General features: G+C 32.9%; 1 protein-coding gene across 4 annotated transcripts in view; it reads left to right on the forward strand.

Moving 5' to 3' along the window:
• OPA1 (optic atrophy 1 (autosomal dominant)) overlaps window positions 1–25,420 on the forward strand; it is a 72,571-nt gene that overhangs the window by 12,275 nt on the left and 34,876 nt on the right. For 2 of the 4 annotated variants that reach the window (XM_004675107.1, XM_004675108.1), the window contains 15 exons: window positions 5,443–5,553; window positions 10,101–10,154; window positions 12,751–12,855; window positions 14,278–14,364; window positions 15,477–15,590; window positions 17,745–17,825; window positions 17,943–18,017; window positions 18,630–18,701; window positions 18,788–18,887; window positions 19,187–19,317; window positions 21,795–21,867; window positions 21,956–22,028; window positions 22,889–23,004; window positions 23,843–23,907; window positions 24,220–24,296. In XM_004675107.1, the coding sequence (XP_004675164.1) occupies window positions 5,443–5,553; window positions 10,101–10,154; window positions 12,751–12,855; window positions 14,278–14,364; window positions 15,477–15,590; window positions 17,745–17,825; window positions 17,943–18,017; window positions 18,630–18,701; window positions 18,788–18,887; window positions 19,187–19,317; window positions 21,795–21,867; window positions 21,956–22,028; window positions 22,889–23,004; window positions 23,843–23,907; window positions 24,220–24,296 (1,334 nt within the window). The remainder of the gene's footprint in view (window positions 1–5,442; window positions 5,554–10,100; window positions 10,155–12,750; window positions 12,856–14,277; window positions 14,365–15,476; window positions 15,591–17,744; window positions 17,826–17,942; window positions 18,018–18,629; window positions 18,702–18,787; window positions 18,888–19,186; window positions 19,318–21,794; window positions 21,868–21,955; window positions 22,029–22,888; window positions 23,005–23,842; window positions 23,908–24,219; window positions 24,297–25,420) is intronic. The other 2 variants (XM_012733017.1, XM_012733024.1) reach the window with 1 other exon arrangement.

Below are 25,420 nucleotides of genomic sequence, written 5' to 3' on the forward strand. Positions count from 1 at the left end.
GTACATCTTTTACTCAGCCTCCACCAAATCATTTGAGACATCCAGAATTTAACTGGTTTTGATTGGTTCATGCTGATGTCTGAAAGCTCCAGATTTAAAACAGTATTCAGGGTTGAAGCATAATGACTTAGCCTAAAGGTTTATGAAGTTTTTATAGCTAAGCTTCTACGAGGAGTGTCAAAATAAGTATCAATTAGGTTTTTTTTTTTTTAGTAAAAATAAACCTGAACCATTGGTATGACTGAAGCAAAAAAAAAAAAAAAAATCCATTCTAATAGTACACATCTGGAGAAACAGAGACATTAGGGGAACAGCAAGGAACTTTAAAGTCACTCAAAGAGAAAGTAATGAGAGTTAAGGGAACACAGATGTCAGGTTGTTTCACTTGCCAGACAGAATGTACAAAATGATGAACTGATTACCTGTGGTTCTCAGTCTGAGGTCACTAGATTTTTAGGTCTTCTGGAAGTCTACAAAAAGGATATATTGTGGCTCGGGCTGAATAAATATCACACTTTAATTATGCCTGGATTTATATCCAGTTGGGCAGTGGTTATTAAGTTTGTTGATAAATGTTCTGATTGTATCTTTGGTAAATAAAAAATGGAAAGTTACTGAAACCACTTTAATAAATACTTTTTATAAATCAAAAATTTTAAAACATATTTACTGGAGAAAAATATCAGAAAAGAGCCGTTGATGTCAACTGAATGGTGTTCTGAGATTTGGAAACCTTCAGAACTACCTGAAGATAAATTGGCATTTGGAGTGATGAGCCTATTTAAGTGAATTAATGGACTCATCTGATATATAAATCAACAGATTCCTGTATATTGGCCATAATGTAGATGAGTGACAAGACCATGGAGTGTATCTCCTCCTTTAGATTCAGTAAAATTGTTTTCTGTTGATTGTTGTTAATCATATTAATTTGCTAGATGAGACATTTTACTCTCTGTGCCTCTTTGTTTCTGATTGGTCATAATCATCTCACAGAAGTAAGGTAGATAATCATTTGGAAGATTACAAGCAGTTTCATAATTTATAGAAAATATTTGAAGGCTCTTTTAAAAATTATAAAAAGTGGTACTGCTGTCTTAAATATAATTAACATTAACACATTAATGCTCTCTGTTTTTACATCATTCCAATTCTTACTTGTATACTTTTACTTTTGAACTCACAGCCGAAATAATTTCTTTCTGTTTCTCACCCAACTTTCACTCATTCATACAGCCAGCTCAGTTCACTTGTCACCTTCAGGAAGCCTTCCATAGCCATTTCGTTCTAAATATTACATTCTTACTGTTTAAAACACTTGCTATAAGAAACATTATTTACTTTGGCTTTTTAATGGGTTATTTCTGTCACAAAATATCTGTTCTCAGAGCACCTAAGATAGTTCTAAACTTTTAACAAAAGTAATTTGTTGATTAAATCAGTACAAAAGGCCAATTTTAAAGTAAATAAATTTAGTGAGTGCCAATAAGAGTGAGTGGAGGAGTCTGAGAGGATAGTGCCATCAAGGTAAAAGATGCAGACTTTAGTCACATTGTCTGCTCTCTGAGCCTACCTTTCCTGCTTTGTGAGTTATGTGACCTTGGGCACAATTTTTTGCTTTGATTACCTGTTAATTTCTCTTGGTCTTCCATATGTGGCATCTGTTGAAGAAATTAAAATGTAAAGGTAGTACAACTTCTTGGCATTTTGAATTGTAACAAAGCAGTATTATGTAAGTAGGGTTTACACTTAAGGGATTCCTGATGCTTCAAGTAATATAAATGTGCAAAATCAAATTCTCAACCAGTCCCACCAAGTCCCTTTTTTCTTTAAAGGGCCAGATAAATTTGTAGGCGCTTTGGTCTTGATGGAGAAGTGATAGTGCCAGGGTAAATGCTGCAGACTTTAGATTCACAGCTGTCTGCATTCAGAGCCTGCCTCTCCTACTTTGTGCATTATGTGACCTTGGACAAATTTCCTTGCTTCTTTGAGTTTCTGATTTTTTTCTTCTATAAATTGCAGAAGCCCACCTAAGAAGATTGTTGTGTTGGTTATATGAAACTCATTAGTATAAGATCTGGCACATAATAAATAAAACAAAGTAAAGATTGGCTATTAGGATGATGGTGATAGTGATGATTGATGATCGTTTTTATCTTACACTTTGAATTTTTGTGTGAGTTAACAGTGTATTAACATTATTTGATTAACTTCTTCCCCTTTTCTCAATTTCTGTGAATTCTGTTCTGGGTTTATGAGAAATGAGAAAAGTGGATTATAGAGTTTATGTATTATAGTTTATTTACATAATAAGCATTTTTTAGGAAATTCAGTTTGGATTTTTATACTATTAGAAGCTTTATGGGTATTGTTAGGCTTTAAAAAGTAGGTCGCAATTGGATTTATTCAGGCAACAAACATGTGCCCAGCCATAGTATCGATGTACTGGCTGTAACACATCTAATATCCAAGCCTTATCCCAGAGGATAGGTATAAAAACAAACAGGATGTGGTGCTTGTTATGCCAATAAGTTGTTAAAATATTGTACTTTAAGTGTAATCACTTTTAAGTGACTTATAGTAATATATAAGTGAGCTAAAAATCTTTTTTACCAAATTGATTAATTTCAAATTATGGCAGCATTTTCAGTTGATAATCTTGGTTTTTGGAGTTATCGCTGATTTTCTTAATCTAATATTATACATATTTTTAAAAAACTGAGAACAGTATACATGAAATATGAGACAAGGAAAACTGCAGTATCAAGTTAACAATAGCCAGGAGATTTTTGGAGTATACACCCTAATTTACAATAGCTATTATTATTAAAACCATTTAATATATAGCATGTTAAAATGATTATATACTATTTCTTGAGAGAACAGTGTCTACATGTGGTAAAATATTTTTTAAAATGTATTTTGTCAACTTAAGGCATATATCTTACACAGTAGGTACACACGTTTCTCCCCCTGGCTTAGCCTCCAATAGCCTTAGCTTAGAAGCTATATAACTGATCACTTGGTATTTAAAATGAGATGAAGTAACTTCTCTCACTTGTATAGTGTAGTGTAAATAGTTTTTTCTGTGTCTAATTCTTGTTTTCTTCCTACTTTTTTCAGGAGGTAACAGTTAATTTCAACTATCTTCAGATAACAGTGCTTCAGTAACAGACTTGGAAGGAAAGTGAGGTGTCACTAGAAAGAGGGTGTTTTCTTGAAATGTAATGTCAGAGCATTTACTAACAATTTGTATATAGATATAAGCAATGTGCTAGGGAAGGGGGATTTAAGCTAAAAAGAAAAAAGAAAATCTTGTGCTTGGTAGACCAGCACCATTTAAAAATGTAGACTATTTTTTCATTGCTTTGGCATCTTATAAACTAAAATACTGGTGGTATGTTAATTAAAGCAGTACACTGCTAAATGTGCTGAAATGGGCAGTCTTTAAAGGAAATTGATGATGTAAGAAGTCATAGTACTTGGATGATTAGTAGAAGTGACCCTACTAAGTAACTAAATTAATAAAAATGGATTACTTTTCTTTCTGCTTGGTGAAAAACAGTGATATAAAAAATGAAAAACTGACTTAAAAATTGTAAGAGTGATGAGGGTAGTGAGTTGGTTGGTGTTGTCTTCCTTTAAAAGGTCTATCAATGACAGTAAAAGGGCCATATAACTACAGGTTTTTTATCTTGTACTCCTGAATCTGTGTGTCAGATTTGAAACAAATGTTGAAATGTTAGTTATGCCACTTGTCACAGTGACATTCTCTTAGTTGTCATGCAGAAATATCAACTACTTTCAACTTTGATTTATACTAATTCAGCCAGTTTTGTTAGCTAATAGTCAACATAGCCCAAGGTGTTAAAACTAAGAAACAAATGAAAAGTTCCCTTAATTTTGTGCTAATATTTTTCCCTTGACTTAAAATGCTTTACTATAATACTAGATTTTCTGTTTGTATTTACTTCTTTTCTGGAAAACTTAATTATATAAGTCTTTGTGTTATATAATGTAAAGTCAATAATGAAGCTTTCTGGTGAGTCTAGTAGTTAAAATTTGAATGAAATGTTAACTATTTTTGTTTTAAGAAATTTTCTAATTGTACTTATTTTAAGAGACCTTCTACTTGTAAAAATAAAGTATTTTTGGAAATTAAAAAAAAACTCAGAAGCTATTTGAGCTATTTAATACTCATTGTTTAGTCTATTTTATTTGTTATCTAATAAACATTAGATTTCCTAACTTTTTCTTTCTATCACTTGGTAAAAAATTAATTAGAAATATAGAGAAAATAGTTGTAACATTGTCAGTTTTTAGTTTCCCTACATCTCGAGGTTGATTATTTATGCCAACAATTAAAACAACAGTACAGAAAATAATCATGTACCATGCCACATGTGAAATTTGTGATAAATAAAAGTTATACCAGAGTAATAATTCATGATTATTGAGTGGAATGAATTTTAAACAAGGTGATTGTTTTGTACATAAATCCAAACTAGATTGTGTTTCATTTTAAATTTTCATGACTTTATTATCTTCATACCTTTACTATATCCTTTTATAGTGTTTTTGGTTTAGTAACTGGTATGCTCTTGGTTACATCCTCAGGTTATTTTTATTTAATGCCAAAACAGCTCATAAAAAGTGAAAATTCAGTCAAACTATTTATTTGATGTTGAATAAAGTTATCTAAAAATAATTTTTAACTTTGCAAAAGAAGCCTAAACTCCAGTCAGATAAGCTTACATGCATAGACATATACATATAGAAATAAAAATTAATATAAAACCGTGATTAATTTGATATTCAGAAACTCAAATGAAAAGCACTTTTTGAGAGACTGTCATCTGTAGTTGGAGACATGCAATATTAAGGAGAAATATTTACTTAAAAATAATCATTTAATAACTAAATAAACTGTTAGGTGTCCTTCACTCAGTCCTGTGATAATCATGGTTGAAAAGTAAAAGGTTGAGGTATATAGAGTCAACAAGTTAAAAAAAAATCAATTCTGTTTTTCATGACTTGAATTGGCAATTCAAAAATAAGGACTGAAGTATTTCTTGACCTTCCTGTTACAAGGAAATTTGTTAACTACTTAGTGCCCCTTTCCTTTAGCAATCCAGTTAGACTAGGTTTTACTGTATATTGATATCTGGCTTATCTTACTCAACAGTCACACTACATTTCCCTTTTCACTTTTTAAACTGTGCTGTTTTGTATTTCAAAGAATCTAATTTTACTAAAGAGAAAAATGGAAATAAGGTAGAGTCCATTTGTATAGTGGCTCTCCAAGTACATACATCAGTTTCCATTTTTGTTATATGCTGTCCATTCCTCCCTAACTTACATCTGTTCCCTTCTTGTGCCCTTTGATTTAACATTGTTCTCCTCCCCAATTTTCCTCTTCTCCTCATTGTAAACTCATGGCAGGGTCTGCTTGGTGAGCTCATTCTCTTACAACAGCAAATTCAAGAGCATGAAGAGGAAGCGCGCAGAGCCGCTGGCCAATATAGCACGAGCTATGCCCAACAGAAGCGCAAGGTGATGGATGGTTTAAAGGGGGCTTCTGACGTGTGCACACTAAACAGCTATTTCTGCCAAGATCTTATCTCCCTAATCTATTCATGGACTCTAATTGTGAGAGATTATATTTGGCAAAGTAAAAATAAGAGAGAAATATAAAACAGAACTGTAACTTTCCTGTTGCATTGTAGTGGATAAGCAAATTCCAAATATTAAAAATAGGAATTTAATTATTGAAAACTAGGTTATCTATGAGGTCTATAGATTTGTATTTAGAGAAGATTTATGAATTGCTATTTACTTGGTTCAGTTATTGTCACCCTAGTTAACTTGTGTACTCCCAAGTTTTCATTTCTAAAATGAAGATTACTGTAGATGACCTTACTAAATTATTTAAAAAATTAAATTTATTTTAGCTAAAATTGATCATTCTTATTTCTTATGGATGAAACTATTTTGACTTAACTTTTGGGCAAAGGTATTCTTATGTATTTTGATAAGCTTGCATAAATTAATAAAAATTAAAATCAGTAAAGTAGGTAGAAATAAATTTTCAAGTTGGGCTTCTGAAGACCTGAGCATTGAAAATTTTATATAATTCTGCTCATTATAGAGTGGGTTCTAATAAAAGCATTAGTTATGTAAATACTTGGTCATAGATACAACCAAAAAGTCCTTAAAACTATGCTTTGGCTGTTAGGTGGTTGTGCACAATAGAATTCCAACTTAATGTTCTAGTAAGTCTTGATTCATAATAAAATGAATGTAATCTCTCTAAAATTACACTCTTTAAAGTTGTGTACAAACCTTAGGAAGGAAGATGCAGTCACAGAATTAACTTCCTCCAGTTTCTGATATTGAAATCAATGTATTTCATTTGATGGTGGTTAATGCTTAAGCATACTTATTGTGGTGTCATTTATATTTTTCAGATTCAGTTTCCAACTTTTCTCAATTCCATGGCTGTGAAATCATTTCCTATATACTGTTTAACTTGTCAGTGAATGAATAAAATAGATAGAAAATGAGTTATTTTCCTACTTGGTTAAATTAAAGTAAATATTTAAGACATGGTGCTTTGTCATTCTCCATTTTGTGTACTGCTGAAAGCACGCTTAAATATTCTAACAAATTGGGATGCTTGCACTGAGTCATCCTTACCCTTTAGCTTTGTTACAGAAAGAACGAGCTAGTAGTATGTTAAAAATAGGAATAAAATTCTAAATGTTTTTTCATAATGATAAAAAGGCCTGCCATTTGAAGATTCTGCTGTGTGACTTAAGATTATTGGTAAGCTTTGAATTTGATGATTTAAGGGATATTAGTAGAAATATACTCGTTTTCTACATTGCCAAAGATTAGCATTCTTTACAAGCCTGTTTTACGAACCTTTCTTCAGGCTTACAGATAACATTCTTATTTCTAAAACTTATTGAATTATCCATTTAAACCTTTTTATGCCTCCCCTCCCCCTATTTTAAAATAATGACTGATCGGAATACATCTCCATCTGTTTTGTTAAGGTATACTTAGTGGAACACCAAACAGGTCTTTTCCTGCCTGTTTTGCAGTTACATTATGTGAGAGCATGGGACTTTAAAAACAATTTGCAGTTTTCTGAAATGACATCATTCCCCTTACTATCTGGAAGGACAGTGTCCATCCTACATCCTGCCTCCTTTCACCACTTTAGTTAGTTAAAGGGCTAACTTTTCAACTTTCAGTCCTAATTGGAGAGATTTTTACCATTCTAGTCATTTGAGATTTACTTGAGACATAAAAGCCACAGGTACTTTTTGTTGTATTTTTATCATTCTTTCTTCCTTGTTTTTGGAAAATATAACTAGGTCTTTGTTTGTCTTTTTAATCTACTAGTAGCAATTAGTAAATTTTCCTTGTATATTCTGAGCAAAGGAGCTCATACAAAGGCAGAAGATTAAAATGGCCTTTGGTAGTTTTGCTTTCTATGAATATGTACACACATATAGGAATTTTTGAGTCTTTTATATAGGTATTTAGGTATTTAAGAATGGCCACTGTTACTTAGTAGCAAGAAATACTTAAAAAGTAAAGTTAGGCAAGGTTTTTTTGAGGAGTTAGTAAAGGTTTTTCTCTTTCAGTTTTAACTTGTTTGGGCGGAGGATTCCGCTCTTTCTCCATCAGTTTCACAGCCCTGGAATTGTAGAAAAGCTTTGGTTTCAAGACCATTTGATACTCCTTTCTGTCAGGGTGAGTTCTAAATTAATTTCACAATGCAAACTGAATCTATTAAACAACCGGACAAAAACTTATTCTCCTTGTAACAAAATTTTCCATTGAAGTGCAACAAAATAAGATGTACTCAAATCACAATTGAAGTCCTTGACAGATTTTTTTTAAAAAAAGCTTTCACTATTTTCTTTTAAAAAAAAAAAAGCTTTTGCTGTTTTCTTAAGAAATCTTCAAAGGTATCTTCTTATTAAGCTTTAATATTTATTTTGGAAACCTAAAGGTTTTTGTCTCATTTCCTAGAAAATATTAGATCCAATTCTTTACTCCACCACCTGTTTTTTAATATAGTATTAAGATTAATTTTGATGTTCTATTAGACTAAGCAGATAGAAAATAAAACATTTAGTAAAACTTTCCATAATTTACTCCTGTCTATCATACCAGAGGATAAATGATAATCTAATTACTCATAGAAATCTGAATTTAACAATCATGGTTACTCAATACTAATATTAGCATAAAATTACTATATTTGTGGTATTCTAATAATTGTATATCATTTAATTTGTCATTAACCTTTTGTTTTAGCAAGGTACTAAGTTAGCCTTTTATAGCTCTTAGCTTATAGTAAACATTTTAACTTTTTTGTGTATTTCTCAATAATTGCCTTAGATGTAATGTTGGATTTTCTATTGTAATTGAGGATATAGTGCATGAAATCATTAAATATTCACATTCAAAACTAAAACAATCTATACTAATATTGTTTATATGTATACTGATTGAGCTGTTGGGTGAATATTTAATGAAACAAAGTAAATCAAATGAGTTGGGAATTTGCTTAACAGAATTTTTATGACTGCATTATTATAGCATGTTGGCATGCCATATAAGGATATACAATTATTTCTTCATTGGCCTTTAAGATTTTGTCCTCTGATTGTGGTCTCCTACCAAATCTGCTTGTTTCCTTACCTTTTAGAAGACAATTAATAATTCTTGTCCACTTTACACAAATACATAATCAAATGAAATGTTTCTGTCACAGATCTCTGCTTGCTATATAGGAATGAGAAACTAATAACACAAAGTTTTGTTTTGTTTATATATTATCTAATCACTGAATCTCATTTGGAGATTTTTAAGCATAAGCCTTTAAAGAAAAAAAGTATGTTCCTATTTCTATGAAGCATTGGCATTTTTTAAAAAAAAGAACCTTAGTGAAAATTTTGGGAAAGTCTTTGGAAATAGGAATTAAAATCTAAAAATGACTATTATGTTGGATAAGACTTATTAATGTCTACCTCATTAAGCAAATCATTTAATTCTTTTCATATACATTTACTACCATAATGCCTTGATTTAGACAACCTGTGAATAAAGATGAACAGTTTTACATGAATTTTAATTTCTTGTATCTTTTTAAGTAAATTCATGATTACCAATATTGATTATCAGAAATTAGACAGTTGACAGTGAGGATCGCACCTTATGCATCTGACCAAAACGTCAAAGCAGTTATGTGGATTTGTCAGAAATGACATCATTTTAATTATAGTTTTCATTGTGTATTATATTTACAACTGTGTTGTGACTACTTTAAAGCCTGTTTTATACTAAAATCCTTGCTTTGGGATATTTTATCTTGAGCTATTATCAAAAATTTGAAGTAATTTCCACTGTATTTGTGGACTCATCCCACTTTTGTTTCATGTTCAAGTCAATTTTAGTTGCTTTACACTACTTCATTGCTACTGATGTCTTTGCCTATTTTGGATTAGCAGATTTTACACTGGAATTGAATTAAAAAGCAAACATCTGTATATATTTATAACTGAAAATGCAAGTTGTCCTTTGCATTTCATAAACACTTTCCTACTTACAAAATAGAACTGGATCATATTTGTTTAAAAGAAACATTATTACCAATTAATTTGTTTAGTAGATAGAAATAAAAGCATGTATCTGACTTCCCAAACATTGCTGCATTGCTGTAGGTACATTAATGCTTTATTTCTGCAGGCACCCATGTTCCTTTGAATATAAAACAACTTGTGAATCTATTAATTGCCATGTATCTTGACTTCTTATTTTTAACAAGCCCTTCATTTGAAATAGAAAATGATTGGTTTTTAAGGGTTTTCCCTAACATAAGATTTTGATTTTGATGAGCTATTTTTATTGATATAAGTATTTTTCTATCTTTAGTAATTATTTAATTTGAAATTAATATTGATTACACATAAAAGCAAGTAATTTTTATTTTTAAAATTGCTTTTAAAAAATTTAGCTTACTGTATCTTCTAGATAAACCTAACTTTACTCAAATAAATAAATTTATTTCAAATATTTAGGTGTCAGACAAAGAGAAAATTGACCAACTTCAAGAAGAACTTCTACATACTCAGGTAATTCTGGGGAACTTAAGAAAAAGGAAAAAAAGATGACTTCTTTCTTATATTCTAATGTAAGCTTGGTGATTTTTTTTTCAACAAAGCAAAATTTGGAATGCCTTAATGATAGAAACATCAATAAGTACAAAAAAATTTAGAAGCTAATTGGAAAAAAAAAGGAATAAAAGGGAACTTGGAGAATAGGGGGTTAACTCACTTGCATGTAAAACCTATTTTTAAGTGAATTTTGTATTTGTAAGTTTAAAAGCAAAGCTATGAGAAAAAAACTGAGGAAAATGGTTTGTCTTATATATGTACACCTCTACCTGCATTTTTACATTGATAGGCTAAATAACTCGTAACAGTTAAAGAAATTTCAGGTGAGTTATAATTAGCCCTCAGGAATTGTTCCCTTTGCATCTTTAAGTCCAAAAACAATGAGGTAATAACTTTTCTAAAGGTATTTCTGGTACTACTTTGAAAAGCTGTTGTCTTACAGTTGATTCTAAAATTGGCATTTTTTTAATATAAGAGTTTATTTTTACATCATTTTGTGCATTTTTTCATCTCAGTTGTAATCCCCGTGGGCTTCCCATCAACAAATCACCCATGTGCCATCACCATAGTTCAGTGCATTTCCTTCCCCCCACTGTTTTTGATCCCACTCCCCACTTCACCCCCATAAAATGCCTGTGGTATATAGCTGTTCATTATTATTATTATTATTTTCTCGCCTGGTCCGTTAAACTCCTGCTATGAGTGAAACTATCCGGTATTTTTTCTTTTCTTTCTGGTTTATTTCACTAAGCATGATCTTTTCCAGCTCCATCCATGTTGCTGCAAAAAGCATGTGTTTATTTATTTATTTTTTGGCTGCTGAGTAATATTCCATTGTGTATATGTACTTCATCTTTCTAATCCAGTCATCTACTTTTGGGCATTCAGGCTGTTTCCATGTCTTTCCAAAATTGGCATATGTTAAGATCTGTTGTTCTGTCAGTTATGAAGGCTAACATCATAGTGCAGTATTGCCCTCTCACCCATTCTATCATTGGTTATTCTGGTACATACCAGTAAAAGTCAATCATTATGTTGTTTTAAATGAAAAAGATTTATTCTCTTGGGCCGCCCTTTTTAGGGAGGAAAGCAAAGAACAATCTAGATGAAATTAAACAACTAGTGTTTTTTGAGTCCTGAGTTTCCTTCATTGAGTCTCAGATTTTATGTCCAATAGATATTATGTCCAATAAAAACATAATGCAAACCATATATAATTTTAAATGTTCACATTCAAAGTAAAACAAGTGCATTTTAGTAATATATTCTGTTTAACCTAATAAAATTCCAAAAGTATTCCAATCTGTGGTTTACTGAGTCACATAAATCTAATCTGTACTTACATGTAAAAGAGTATCTTGATTCATACTAGCCACATTTAAGTATTCAATAGCTGAATGTGGCCAGTGGTTACTATATTAGACAGCAAAAATCTAATTTTTAGATACTGTGAGAATTGTGTTGTATAGGTTATTGTTACACACACAGGTGAACAAAAATTCTGTAAGAATATGTTTATCATAAAATCTAGTCTGTCATTTTACCCGTCTAATACAGTGTGGTTCAACTATATGTCTTCCTTTAATTTAGCTAAAGTTGGACACTTTGAGGAAAGGACCATGATTTCCTGTTATTAACTTTGTTCTTCGAAGATTGTAACGACCTAAAAAATTTCTAAGAAATACTTTCCGTTAAAGTCATGCTGTTACAATCTGGACATAAATATTCTGCTAATGATTGGAGTAATTCATAATAGTTTCCCAAATGTTAATATTTAAGGAAAACATACTAATGTAAAAAAAAAATAGGAAGTTAGAAAAGGACCACATTTATTGAGAGAAATGTGTGGGTCAGCCACCTAATTTGATAGAACAGCCTTTCTAAACTTAGATCTTCTTTGAATTTGCTTTTATATAAATGTCTGTCCACTGTCCTCAGAAACTTACCAAAACTTAGAATTCTGAGTTTGAGCCTCAACTCTGACCTTATTCAGAACTGTGTTTCTAGCTGGGCTGCCAGGTATTCCTACCCTCAGGTTTTTAATCTGTATAATCTTGTTTTTTTATAAAGGTGTATGGGAGTTAATGCAAATGAAACACTCCTAATGAGTCTGTCACATATACTCAAATATTGTTAATAGCTGTTAACACTTGCTATTACTTTAATTAAAACAAAATAATATGAGGAATAAGAGAATTGAGTTTTTGTCAAAATGTCCCTTCAAATGAAGACCAGTATAATGGGAAATATTGCTTTACAGTAAGAATTTGCTGTTTTAAACTCTTTAGTTTCTTTAATAATAATTTAATTTCTTGATTATAGGTAGCAGAGAATTCTCCAAATTAAATGCCATATTAAAATAGAAAACTAATGAATGCACTATATAACATAATATTCATGGTTAAGTTTATTTACTCCAAATTTTCAGACGCTTTTTAAATTACATAGTCCATTTTAAATAGGAAATAAAACTTAAGGATTTTTCAAGGTTTATATTTAGAACTAGTTACATTTATTAACTCTCCTTTTTCTAATATTGTTGTATTTTTTGCAGTTAAAGTACCAGAGAATCTTGGAACGGTTAGAAAAGGAGAACAAAGAATTAAGGAAAATAGTATTGCAGAAAGACGACAAAGGCATCCATCATAGAAAACTTAAGGTATTTCAACTTGATCTTAATTTGTTAATTCTCAAAACTTTTCCACTCACATTGTACATTCATCAACACCAGTTTTTTAGCGTCTGTCATTTTTTTCTCTCTAACTGGATAGTCTTAGAGGTAAGACTTAGATCTGTCACAAATAGTAAAATCCTAGCATTTGTTCCATGTTATGTCCATGCTTCTTTGTTGTTATGTTACTTTTATTGAGGCAACAATTGCTTGCAACCTTATGAATTTTTGAAAAAAATATGCTGGTATTGTTATCATCAATCATTGGTAAATATCATTGTCAATAAAAATAATTCACAAGTAAATTAAATCTTATTCCCCATTAGACCAAACTGTATATGATAAATTAAATTATATTCTTTTAACTTGCATTTCATATAAATGAACAAAATTTATGTGTTGCAAAACAGCAACATGATGACGCATGCATTCTGTAGCCAAGGTCCATGATACATATTTAGAGTTTAAATAACATTTGTTAGTAGTTCTGACTTTTCATGACTGTAAAACAAAGAAACAGCATAGCATTTTTTGCATGGCAAATGAGAAGTATGTCCAAGTGTTAATGTTTTGAGAGTTTACTTCAGAGAAAGTTTTTTTTTGTGTGTGTGTGTGTGTGTGTGTGTGAAATGAAATGGTAAGAAAATTTGAAGACCTTCTTTTTATTTTCAAGTGAATGGAAGGAATAGGAGTCACTTTTCCATCTAGTTATTTTTAGGTGTTAAAGAAACCATGGACCCTCAGTTTGTTCCTGTCTTTACATTAAAATTTATCTTTAATTTTTAAATGTTTGATGATAGCCTTTTTTCCAGGACCATTTATTTATTCATTCATAGCTAAATACATAATTGAAGCTTGTTGTTTCCCAGGCACCTTGTTCCTATCTTCGTTCTACAGAGAGAAATAATGTAAGATTCTCTGCTTCTAGTGATTTCACATATTACTCTTCCAGGTTGTCAAAGTGCACTTTATGATTCATAGTGATCTAACAAGCCTTTTGGTGACTGTTTTCCTGCACTTCGGTTTTTCTCATACATCCAGATTTGGTAAAGGGTGACAAGAAATGTCCCTGCCATTTGGTTACCTGATTTCTTATTTGGCCTTTTGGTGTTAATGATCTCCCTTTGCTGGATATTTAATATTACTTCTTCAATATTAAATATTTCTCTCTTACCACTTAATTAGGTTAGAAAATCCTTACTGTACTTTAGTAAATCACTATAGCTCAAAGTTAATTGAGAACAAATGGGATTTTATTCTGTTTAATATTTACTATGAATATTTACGTATATGAAGAAATACAGTGATTATGAAAAAATATGTTTAGCTTACCAGCTTTTTCTTTCCTTGACATGTTTGTGGTATTACTGCTTAATGTTTTTACTGTTTGTGCTGTTATTTTTGTTATAGAAATCTCTGATTGACATGTATTCTGAAGTTCTGGATGTTCTGTCAGATTATGATGCCAGTTATAATACACAAGATCACCTGCCAAGAGTAAGTGAAAAACTGATAAGCAGTAATCTTGCCAAATAGAAAAAAAAGACGTATATTATGTAACATGTGGGATACTATTTAAGAGCACAAGATGACCTGTTAAGTGTTGAATATCGTTTGACTATTTTGGCCATTAATTTACTTATATTTATGTGTAAGAAAGGAAGGCTATCAACTTGGCATTGATTCCAAAATATCTGAAATATTAAATTAGATGCATCATGAGTGAAAGTTAACCTTAGAGAATTGAAAATGTCTTTGTAAGGAGTAAATTAACTATGGAGGGCCCTCCCTGATGGCACAGTGGGTTAAAGCACCATACTAAGAAGCTAAAAGCCACTTCTGTATGAGTTCGACTCCCACCTGCCCTGGAGGTGACCACATGGCATGGCAGACCTCTCCTGACCCGCCCACTGCTCCCCTCAGCAGTGTATTTCGTCAATCTGCCTGTTCGCTTCCCACTCTGTCTCTGATGAAGTCTCTTGCCGCCCCTGAGCCTCTAGACTGTACCCCAGTTCTGTATGCACAAATAAATAAATCTTTAAAAAAAATTAACTATGAAAAAGATTTATGGAACATTAATGATCTGGTCCATAATAGTGGTTTAATTTACACAGGTTTTAATAAAAAGTTGACTGTACGTAATGGATTTAAATAATGTTTTGCATTCTATATTTTCAGTACTCATACATGTATCAACCATCATTTTTTCATTGATATTTAAAAATAATTAACTAGATAGGGCCCTCCCTGGTGGCACAGTGGGTTAAAGCACTGCACTAAGAATTTTAAGGCAACTTCCCCATGAGTTCGATCCCCACCTGCCCGGGAGGAGATCCACATGGTGTGGCAGACCTCTCCTGACCCGCCCGCTGCTCCCCTCAGCAGTGTACTTCATCAGTCTGCCTGTTCTGCTCCCCACTCTGTCTCTGGTGAATTCTCTCACCCTCCGCATCTCTGGCCTGTACCCCATTCTGTATAAATAAATAAATCTTTTAAAAAAAAATTAACTAGATATTTTAAGAGACTAAAATATCTCAGCAATATTATAAATTATATAATTATACGTTGGTATTTAAATTGTGAATAAATGTTATTTACTTTGTGGTAAGGTTGTTGTGGTTGGAGATCAGAGTGCTGGAAAAACTAGCGTGTTGGAAATGATTGCTCAGGCACGAATATTCCCTCGGGGATCTGGGGAGATGATGACTCGTTCTCCAGTTAAGGTAAGAAAATAGGCCATCTGGAAACTGTCTACTTCAATGAAATATACTTGTTGTGTTGAAGTAAAGAATTTTAACTGAAGAAAGAATTGATGTATAGCATTTGGATTTGTTTCTAGTGTAGAAATCAGTAGGAGGCACAGACTAGACCAGTGTAGCAGGAGGTGAGTGAGTAAGGTGGAAGTGGGTGTCAAGAGGAGACATCTTGAAGCTGGAGGTCGTGCTAGACTAAGCCATTATTAGTCCTTTGGGATTTATTCTGATTAAGAAAGTGAGAGGCTGAGTAAGAGAATGAGAAAATTTTAAGTGGAATCAATAAATACAGAAATGAAAAGAGTAGAGAAATGGAACAGTAACATTACATGTTTGGTCAAAGGAATGTTTTAAAGATAGACTGATTGTAACAATCATTGGAGGGGAAAAATGATGATGCAAGAGAGAGAGAGCAGTTGCAAGGGTACAATTGTTGAGGTGAAAGAGGCCGGGAGTCAGCTTTCTGTTGTCCATGTTTGCTTCGGACAGGCCACCTATGGTCACAGGTGCAAAGTGTGTGACTGCCAAGTCTTCTACTCTGCAAACATATATTAAATGCTTCCTACCTGTCTGCACTGCTTTGGCAGAATGTTGGTAAACAAAAGAGATCTTGCCAGAATGGAGGATTCATTCTAGTAAAGATAGGCAATACATAGTAAGCAGAATAAATTATAAATCATACAGTATTTGTCTTAAGTGTTATGCAAAAAAGAAAAAGTGGAACCAGACAAGGGAGATGGGTTAATAGTCTTATGTTGAGAAGGTGACATTTGAACCACAACTTGCAAAAATTGAGGGGAGTTGTGTGGGTAGTGCAAGTGTGTTCCATGCAGAGGAAATTAGTGCAGATCCCATTGTTTCCTGAACATGATAGCAACCTCAACCACCTCAGGGGCAGGCAAGTAGCTCCTTAGAGCATTGTAAGTTATTTTGTAGACTTCAGTTTTTATTTTGAATAAAATGGACAGTCATTATAGCAATATGTGCAGAGTGTCAGCATTTAAAAGGCTAAATGACCACTGTAATGAAGATAAATATAGACAAGATGGGTAGAACCAGCTAACAGGAGAGGCTATTGGAAGAGCCAAATGATACTTAGACCAGTGAGGTAGCTGTGAAGATTATAAGAAATGGTTGTATCATACAAAATTTACTGACAGATTTGACATGTAGAAAGAAAAGAAAGACCTTGTCAGTATGACTGAGGTTTGTGGATTGAGCGTATTAAAGCTGTATTAATAGTTTGCACAGGGAAGTCTGGATTAAAGTGGTCTGGAGATGAACATCAAGAGTTTTGGTCTTGCTGAATGAAGGGTGTTTATAAATAATCATTGTAAATAGCTGTAAGAATCTCCCTCCAGAACCCACTGGGCTTTTGAACTCATTCCAAGCTGCCATAGTGGCTCTGGATTTTGTTTATTGCCTTACCTGATTAGCTAATCTAAGTAAATGGAATTATTTTTATAGTGAAATCCAATAATTATAAAGAAGCTATAATCACAGAATAAGAAGTTTCAAAATTCTCATAAAACTACTTTATTATATATGAGTTGTTTGAAAATGTATGGGTCACAGTCATTCCTGACACAAAGGCTGCCTTAGCTCTCTCAGCTTCAGTAGTCTCTCTGTAATAGCCTACGTTTTGCTGCCATGTCCTGTTACATATCTGCGTATAGTTCTCTCAGGATATTGTAAGATATGAAACTGGGACAGTTAATTATTTATTTCCCTACTATTCATAAGTAGCTCTCAATAAATAGATGTTCAACAAGTGAATTGCCCTTTACCTGTGGATTTACCTTTGAAGTTAAATTAAATGCAAGGGTTTTCTAAGTTTTTCACTGATGGTTTTGTGCTCAGTACTTTATATGACATTGTCTGGGAAATGAGAAGAAACAGTTAAGACTATGAAAGCTATAAAGTACCCAGCTATCCTGTTGAGAAATCATAGCTCTAAGAGACATTTGTGAAATCTGTAGTCTCCGCTGTACCACAGTGGCATCCCTGCAGATGTTCCTGATGTGCAGGCAAAGAGATGCCTGGATTTGTGCAATACTGTGAGCCTGTCTAGACTCTGGGAACTAATATTGAATTATACATGTGTCACTGTGTCTGAACTTTCAGGTAACTCTGAGTGAGGGGCCTCATCACGTCGCCTTATTTAAAGATAGTTCTCGAGAGTTTGATCTTACCAAAGACGAAGATGTAAGTAGAAATCATATGAGCTTCATGTGTACAAACTTTATAACCCATGTAAGCTTTTCATTTAATATATTTGCTAACTGCAGATTGTTAGGGGATTTTGTTGTTTTCCATTTACAGCTTGCAGCATTAAGACATGAAATAGAACTCCGAATGAGGAAAAATGTGAAAGAAGGCTGTACTGTAAGCCCTGAGGTAAGCCTTGCTATTCATTTCTTTTTTTTTTTTTTTTTTTTTAAGGATTTATTTATTTGTGCATACAGAACTGGGGTGCAGGCAAGAGGCTCAGGGGCGGTGAGAGGCTTCACCAGAGACAGAGAGAGGAACAGAACAGGCAGATTGACGAAGTACACTGCTGAGGGGAGCAGCGGGTGGGTCAGGAGAGGTCTGCCACGCATGTGGTCACCTCCGGGGCAGGCGGGAATCGAACTCATGCGGAAGCGGCTTTAGATCCTCAGTGCTGTGCTTTAACCTGCTGCGCCACCAGGGAGGGCCAGCCTTGCTATTCATTTCAATAGTGTTTTATGAAAATCCATTGTTCATGATTTGAAATATATCATGATACTGACATCAATATTAAGATTCTAGATGTTCCAAGATACATCATTTTTTTTTTAATGTTCCAAATATATCATTCTGTGGATAATTTTCTACAGTAATTACATTTAGGATCAGAAAAACAGTAACTTTTCTCTGAGCTCATATCTGAGTGGATGAATCATAGAATTTTCAGACCATGTATTACTAGAAGATTCCTAACAAATTGCTCCAAAAATTTTTTGTTTCTGTTTTGTTGTTTTTGAGTAGACTATATCATTAAATGTAAAAGGCCCTGGACTGCAGAGGATGGTACTCGTTGACTTACCAGGTGTGATTAATGTAAGTGTATGGACAGAACATGTATTTGATCTTATTCTTACTCTGGAAAACATTTATAATGACTTAATTTTTTTTTTTTATTCAAGACTGTGACATCTGGCATGGCTCCTGACACAAAAGAAACTATTTTCAGTATCAGCAAAGCTTACATGCAGAATCCAAATGCCATCATACTGTGTATTCAAGGTAAATCTTTTCAAAAGATTTGAATTATGCTGTTGAATCAGTGTAAAAACTTCTCTAGCCTTGCTTTAAATATGCATAGCATATAAACATACAAGATGAGTATGTCTTGCCCTCTTAGTTGTTCTTTCATTTTATTAGTAAGTAGAATTGAAATTGGGAATTCTGTAGTAAATTTCACTGCAGGCATCTTAGAAATATATTAAGAAAAATTTTCTTACCATAGTGAGGCATCAGGGCATGTGGAAAGTTTCAAATCCACTTTTCAATTATTACAGTGTCACTTTTTCACTTTTTCCCAGATGGATCTGTGGATGCTGAACGCAGTATTGTCACTGACTTGGTCAGTCAAATGGATCCTCATGGAAGAAGGACCATCTTTGTTTTGACCAAAGTAGACCTCGCAGAGAAAAACGTGGCTAGTCCAAGCAGGGTGAGGGCAAGTTCATTGAAGTTTCAAAAAAATTCCTCACGGAATTATTTTAATAATTTAACTTTCCAGTGAGTAATATGAAGATTTTTCTTCATTCTCATTTAAAACAAAGGATTCGAAAGTGTAAGCGATAATAAATTAAGTGACATTTTGAGGTTGTAAGTAAATGATTGGTTGCCTGCTTCAGAAATATTCAGGTTGGCTATACTGTTTACTATTAATTTAAATAATTCTTAATGCCTATACATACTTATTAAGCTCATTTATGTTTGTTTCTTTGATTTTACTTTCAGTTGATGTTCATAAATTAGAGTAAAAATTAATGACAGTATAGCGTCCCTTTGAAACTTACTTATTTTTTCCTCACCCCTCTCTCCCATAAGTACTACCTTTACTAATTCATCACAAACTATGTAACATAGCTGGTTTTTAATCATGGAGAAAGCACTGTATTGGATGGCAGGCCTCCACAGTCTTATCCATACTTCTCCACTAATTCACTGTGTCCTTGTGCAGATCCAGTCAATGCACAGTCCAACCCATTTCAGTAGCTCTCTAGGGGTCATTTCCATTTCTGAAATGCTGTGAATTCTATACATGATATTTAGTGTCCTTCTCAAAAACAGGAAAGAGTTTTCTTTCAAGGTACCATTGCATGTAAATGCTATTAGATCAAGCCTTAAGGCATGCTATTTATGTAATTATAAAAGCATAAAGTTGTATTTAAGAGAACAAAACCTGTCATCAAATTGCTTGCTTTCAAATCCTGACTCTGTCTGCCACTGGCCAATTATGTAATCTTAAGCAAGTTATTTACCTTTCCAGTGCTTTTGACTTCCAGGTGTGTTGACAATAAAACTCTTAATGATACTATCTCATAGATTGTTAAGGTTTAGTGAGTACAATCTTGTAAAGTGGTTGAATAGTACTTGGCTCAAGTATTCTGTACGTTATGGTTATCTTCTGAAATCTCTGTGACTATTCCATGTGGAGCAACTTCATTCTGTAAGCACCTGTTCCTGTACTACTTCTTTAGGGTTTCTCTCCTTCCTCCCCCATATTTACTGTATCACAGACAGAGACCATCTGTGTCAGGAATTTCCAAAATAGACCACCCCTGTGTTCCATAACTCTAAAAGAATTCACCAGGACTCAACGCAAAATCCTACTTACCCCTAAGATTTAATACAATGATAGAGTACAAATAAAAATCACAAAGGAAAAGTTTCAGGAGCTGAAGTGTGGTAGAAACCAGGCCACAGTGTCCCAGGTCATCTCTCAATATAGTTACACAGGACTTGTAACCTCTCCAGCAACATGTTATTCATAAGACATGTAGCACCTAAAGATTTTATTGGAGACTGGTTATATAGGTACCTCAACTATCAAAATTCCAGATGCCGAAAGGAAAGCAGATGTTCAGCCTGTACTGCATTGCAATGTTTTGTGACTATATCTCCCTTAATTCCTTTCATTTTTTTCCTTTCTTTTCTAGATAATGAGTTTGTATTACTTTTGAAATGTAGTTAAGGCTTATTATAGTGCTTTTGTATACCAAAGATTGAGTATTTGGGTGAGGGTATAACATACAGTATTAATCTGAATAGAGTTCTTATGTTGTATATGTTTGATAGATCTCTATATAAATGTGTGTGTGCGTGTGTGTGTTGTTTTGTTTTTCTTTTTTTTTTTTCCTTTCTGGGCAGAATCTGTAGTTTTTATTATGTTTAGAAAGGGATTTTTTACTTTAATATAGGTGATCCAAATATTAGAGAGAGAAGTAAACAATTGACCTGGGGAGAATTTAGGTTCAGTTGACCCTTGAACAACAGGGTGGTTAGGGACACCGATTCCCTGCCCACCCCAGTCCACATACCATACCGAAATCAGGATGTTCAAGTCCCTCATGATTGTCTTTCCACATCTGCAGGTTCCACATCTGTGTATTTGACAAATTGATGTGCATTATTGATTGAGTCTGTAAATCCAGACCATAGGTAGGAAACAAGATCCATGTTGACGCATTCCCATGCAGTTCAAACCTGTGTTGTTGGGTGGCCAATTGAATCTAAAGAAAAATATGGAGAAATGACAATAATAATTCCCATTGAGTGTCTATTTGTCAAGCACCACATCATCTTATTATCAGACAACTATTTAGTTTTTAATTAGGTGCTTTCTTAAGGCCACATAACTAATAAATGGCAGAGTAGACATTCAGACTAAAGCCTGACTCCAAAGCCCTGTATATCATTACAAGTATTCATCTTAGTACACCTGTTTTAATAGAACATTATTCAGTATAGTAAATGAAATGTATTTTTTCTCAAATAGCAATTGAACATTTAATGTTTTGTACAGATTAATGTAGTTAACTAAGCAGATACCTATGTATCACTAAATTGTTTTCTATATTTATGCTTTTTAAAATTATGTAAACCTGTGTCTTACATTTTTTCCTACTTTTTAAAATATAGATTCAGCAGATAATTGAAGGAAAGCTCTTCCCAATGAAAGCTCTAGGTTATTTTGCTGTTGTAACAGGAAAAGGTATGCAAAGATGTATCATTATAAATTACTTTTAGTATTTGTGTGATCAAATAATGAAGATGAAAACTTAGCCATCATCTTTTCCTAGGAAACAGCTCTGAAAGCATTGAAGCCATAAGAGAGTATGAAGAAGAATTTTTTCAGAACTCAAAACTACTGAAGTAGGTGTATTGTTTAAATATTAAAAGATTTTACTTATGGTTAAAGAGTAGCTTAACTCCAGCTGGTTTCATTTACAATTTGTTTTGTAGCTTTTAGATTAACAGTAAATGTCCAGAACTTTTCCCAAATAGTGATCTATGTCTAATACATAGACAGAATTGGGAGCACTTAGGACAGTATATGCTGGCATAAGCTGCCCCTTGGGATGTGAGTACTGAGAGGTAACACAGATACCTCTTAAGTAGTTTTATTACTAAAGTGACTTTTAAAACTTAGTATTTAAAATTTTAAATAGATGCACACTTTTCTCTTACAAGTTGAAATAGGGGTAGGGATCAAAGTAAACAGATATTCACAGAAATTAACAAAAAATAAGGTATTGACAGAAAAGCAAAAGAGCAACTGAATTATATAAACACTTTGTATGTAGAGAGTTTCCTGAAATACAAAAATATGTTTACCTTACTAAATATAGTATGTCAAGGTACTGCTTACAATTTTGAGTATTGCCTGTTGGGAGGGGAGGGAGCTAGGAAACGTGTACAACTGTGCTGCCTAGGATTGTACTCAGTAGCTTTATATAGTTAAATTAGTTAACATTAAGTAAAATTAAAAGTTCATCTCCCTAGTCACACTAGCTACATACTTCAAGGACTCAAAACCTCATGTGACTGTAGTTACCATAATGGATAACCCAAACGCTTATGTTTTCATCATCACATAGTTTTACTGAACAGTGCTGTCAGAAAATGTGTGACTGTTCTCATCAAAACAAGCATATTCTCACACTAGTGCTAGTGTTATTGGCCTTTTTGTCATTTTAATTTAGTTTAATTTACTCTTGTTTTTTTTTTTATAGAACAAGCATGCTGAAAGCACACCAAGTGACTACAAGAAATTTAAGCCTTGCTGTGTCAGATTGCTTCTGGAAAATGGTACGAGAGTCAGTTGAACAACAGGCTGATAGTTTCAAAGGTAAATTTTAAACTAAGCAGCAAATTTAAACATTTCATTACTGAACAATCTTTGGCATCCATGAAATTCTTACTCCTTTTCTCTAACAGTTCATTTTTCATTCACTTACTCTGGGTTTGTGGAAAATAGAAAAAATACAAATTTTTGGTTGTTGTACAAAAAAATAGTACTTTCCTTTCTCAGGAAATACCACTTGCTGCTCTTTGCTAAATTTGAACAGATAGAAAGTTTGCAGTAATATTTGGAGAAAAGAACTTGATAAACTATAGAGGTCTCACATTCCCTCCTCTTTAGGGGCGGGGAGAAATGGTGTTGGGAAGCAAAGCCCTGTGTTTTGGCTACATTGTACTCTTTTCTGAACCCCACTTTCCTGCTCCATGACTTTGTTTTCAGTTTTCTTTGATGAAAATATAACCCCCTTCCCTTTTCCTATTTGGAAATCCTACCTGTTAATCCCATTTAGTCCCTCAGCAGTCTTGTAAGTATTATTATTGTTGCTGTTGTTATTATCCTCATTTTATAAGGAAACTGAGGCAGAGGAACTTACCCAAATCAATAGACTACAGATTGGTGGTACTACCCCCAAGATCTATGCTCTTAGTAGCTGGACCAAACTGGATCAGCTGTGCATTTTGTGGGTTAAAAAAAAATGGAGAAACTAGAATCAGGTAGTTTAGAAAGTTAATGCAATAATGAAATTCAGAGATATTGAAAGCCCATAATAATCAGAAGCCATAAGTAAACTATACAATTTAGTTAATACAGAAGATATATGATAAATCCTCTAACCCCGACTTCTGGAAAGAATGAGAATAAAATATTTTTCCTTCTTCCATAGCAACACGTTTTAACCTTGAAACTGAATGGAAAAATAATTATCCTCGCCTGCGAGAACTTGACCGGGTAATATTTATAACTTCAGTGCTTTGTCTATGTCTGATTTATTGATAATATTGTGGTCTAAAGAAGTATATGTTGATGAGAGAAATTTGAATGACTAAGGTAGACATTTTATAAGTTTCTTTGTTTTTATGTGGATATTCGCATGCCTCAAAGACTAAAAGAAGTATTATTTGCTGTTCATGCATGCTTCAAAGTTAGGCTCAACCTTCTTACCATAATAAGAAGTCTTCCTTATAATTATCTCTGAAAATTATGCCAGGGCAAATTGATTATCGAATGAAAATCTTACTTATTTTTATCTATATTGCCTAGAATGAACTATTTGAAAAAGCTAAAAATGAAATCCTTGATGAAGTTATCAGTCTGAGCCAGGTTACACCAAAGCATTGGTGAGTATTTGACCTTCACTCAGTAACTTGACTCTGTGAATTATAAAATAATAAAATATGGATCAATAAACAATGACTTATTGTGACCTGGGTTCATTCTCCAAAACCAGTATGTCCCTGTTAATCACTGTTTTTTAGCCAATCATGTATTTAATTATGTTTTTATCAAGTATCTTATAGAAGAGACACTCTTGAAAATAACTTTCTCCATGCTTTTTTTCAACTCTTGTTTGTCTTTTGCATTTCTTTACCTTATTCATAACAAATGCATAATTTTGGTTTCTATAAAATCATTCAGACAAGTTTTATCAAATCTTATTTAGATAAATATTAGTCTGTCAGAGCAGTTGTTGGTGTTGCATTAATCACAGAGATCAAAATTACAGAAAAGAATGGTTTGTAAAGGAAGACATTCTCATTTCTCAGCAAGAACAATTGTTACTTCTTATACCGTGTACCAGGAATATTGTGTACAAGTCCATTTCAAATAGAAACCTATTTTGAGATTTCTTGTTAGTAAGTAAATGCATCCTTTAAAAAAATACTCATGCAAGTCTCATTAAAGGCAAATTATCTAACTTTTTAATGTAATTTTTGACATAGCCGTGTTGCAATGGGACACTGTAACCAAAATAGGCTCTTTGTACCGCAGGTTATATGTTAATGACTTTGAAATGTTAATTTTAATTAACAAATTTCATGTGCTCAGTTTATCTTTGTAATAAGGTCTGTTTACTCTTTGAGGATGATCAGTATTGAACCCAGATGATAGTGTCCAGTCCTAAAGTGTGACTGGCAGTATCACTAGCTTCTCGATGCCCTTTCTTTCTCAATAACAAACCCTTTTCTCTCTTCAGGTAGTCAAAATTTGTCTATTTTTACTCTCCTTTCCTTATCCGCAAAAGACTATTGGTCTTGTCTATGCTTACTAATTAATTAATCAGGTATATCACACAACTTATCTTTGTTATTTGTATTGTAGTCTATGGCTTTCTGTAAGCCAGTTAGCTCTTGAAGCTGCAAGGGATGGATATGTGTATGTACGTGAAATATATACATACATGTGCAGAATGATTATACAGCTACATACTATGCTAGCTTATATGTAATGTACTTAAAAAGTG

Source organism: Condylura cristata, unplaced genomic scaffold, assembly GCF_000260355.1.
Source record: "Condylura cristata isolate star-nosed mole 26May11 unplaced genomic scaffold, ConCri1.0 scaffold00003, whole genome shotgun sequence".
Lineage (NCBI taxonomy): Eukaryota > Metazoa > Chordata > Mammalia > Eulipotyphla > Talpidae > Condylura > Condylura cristata.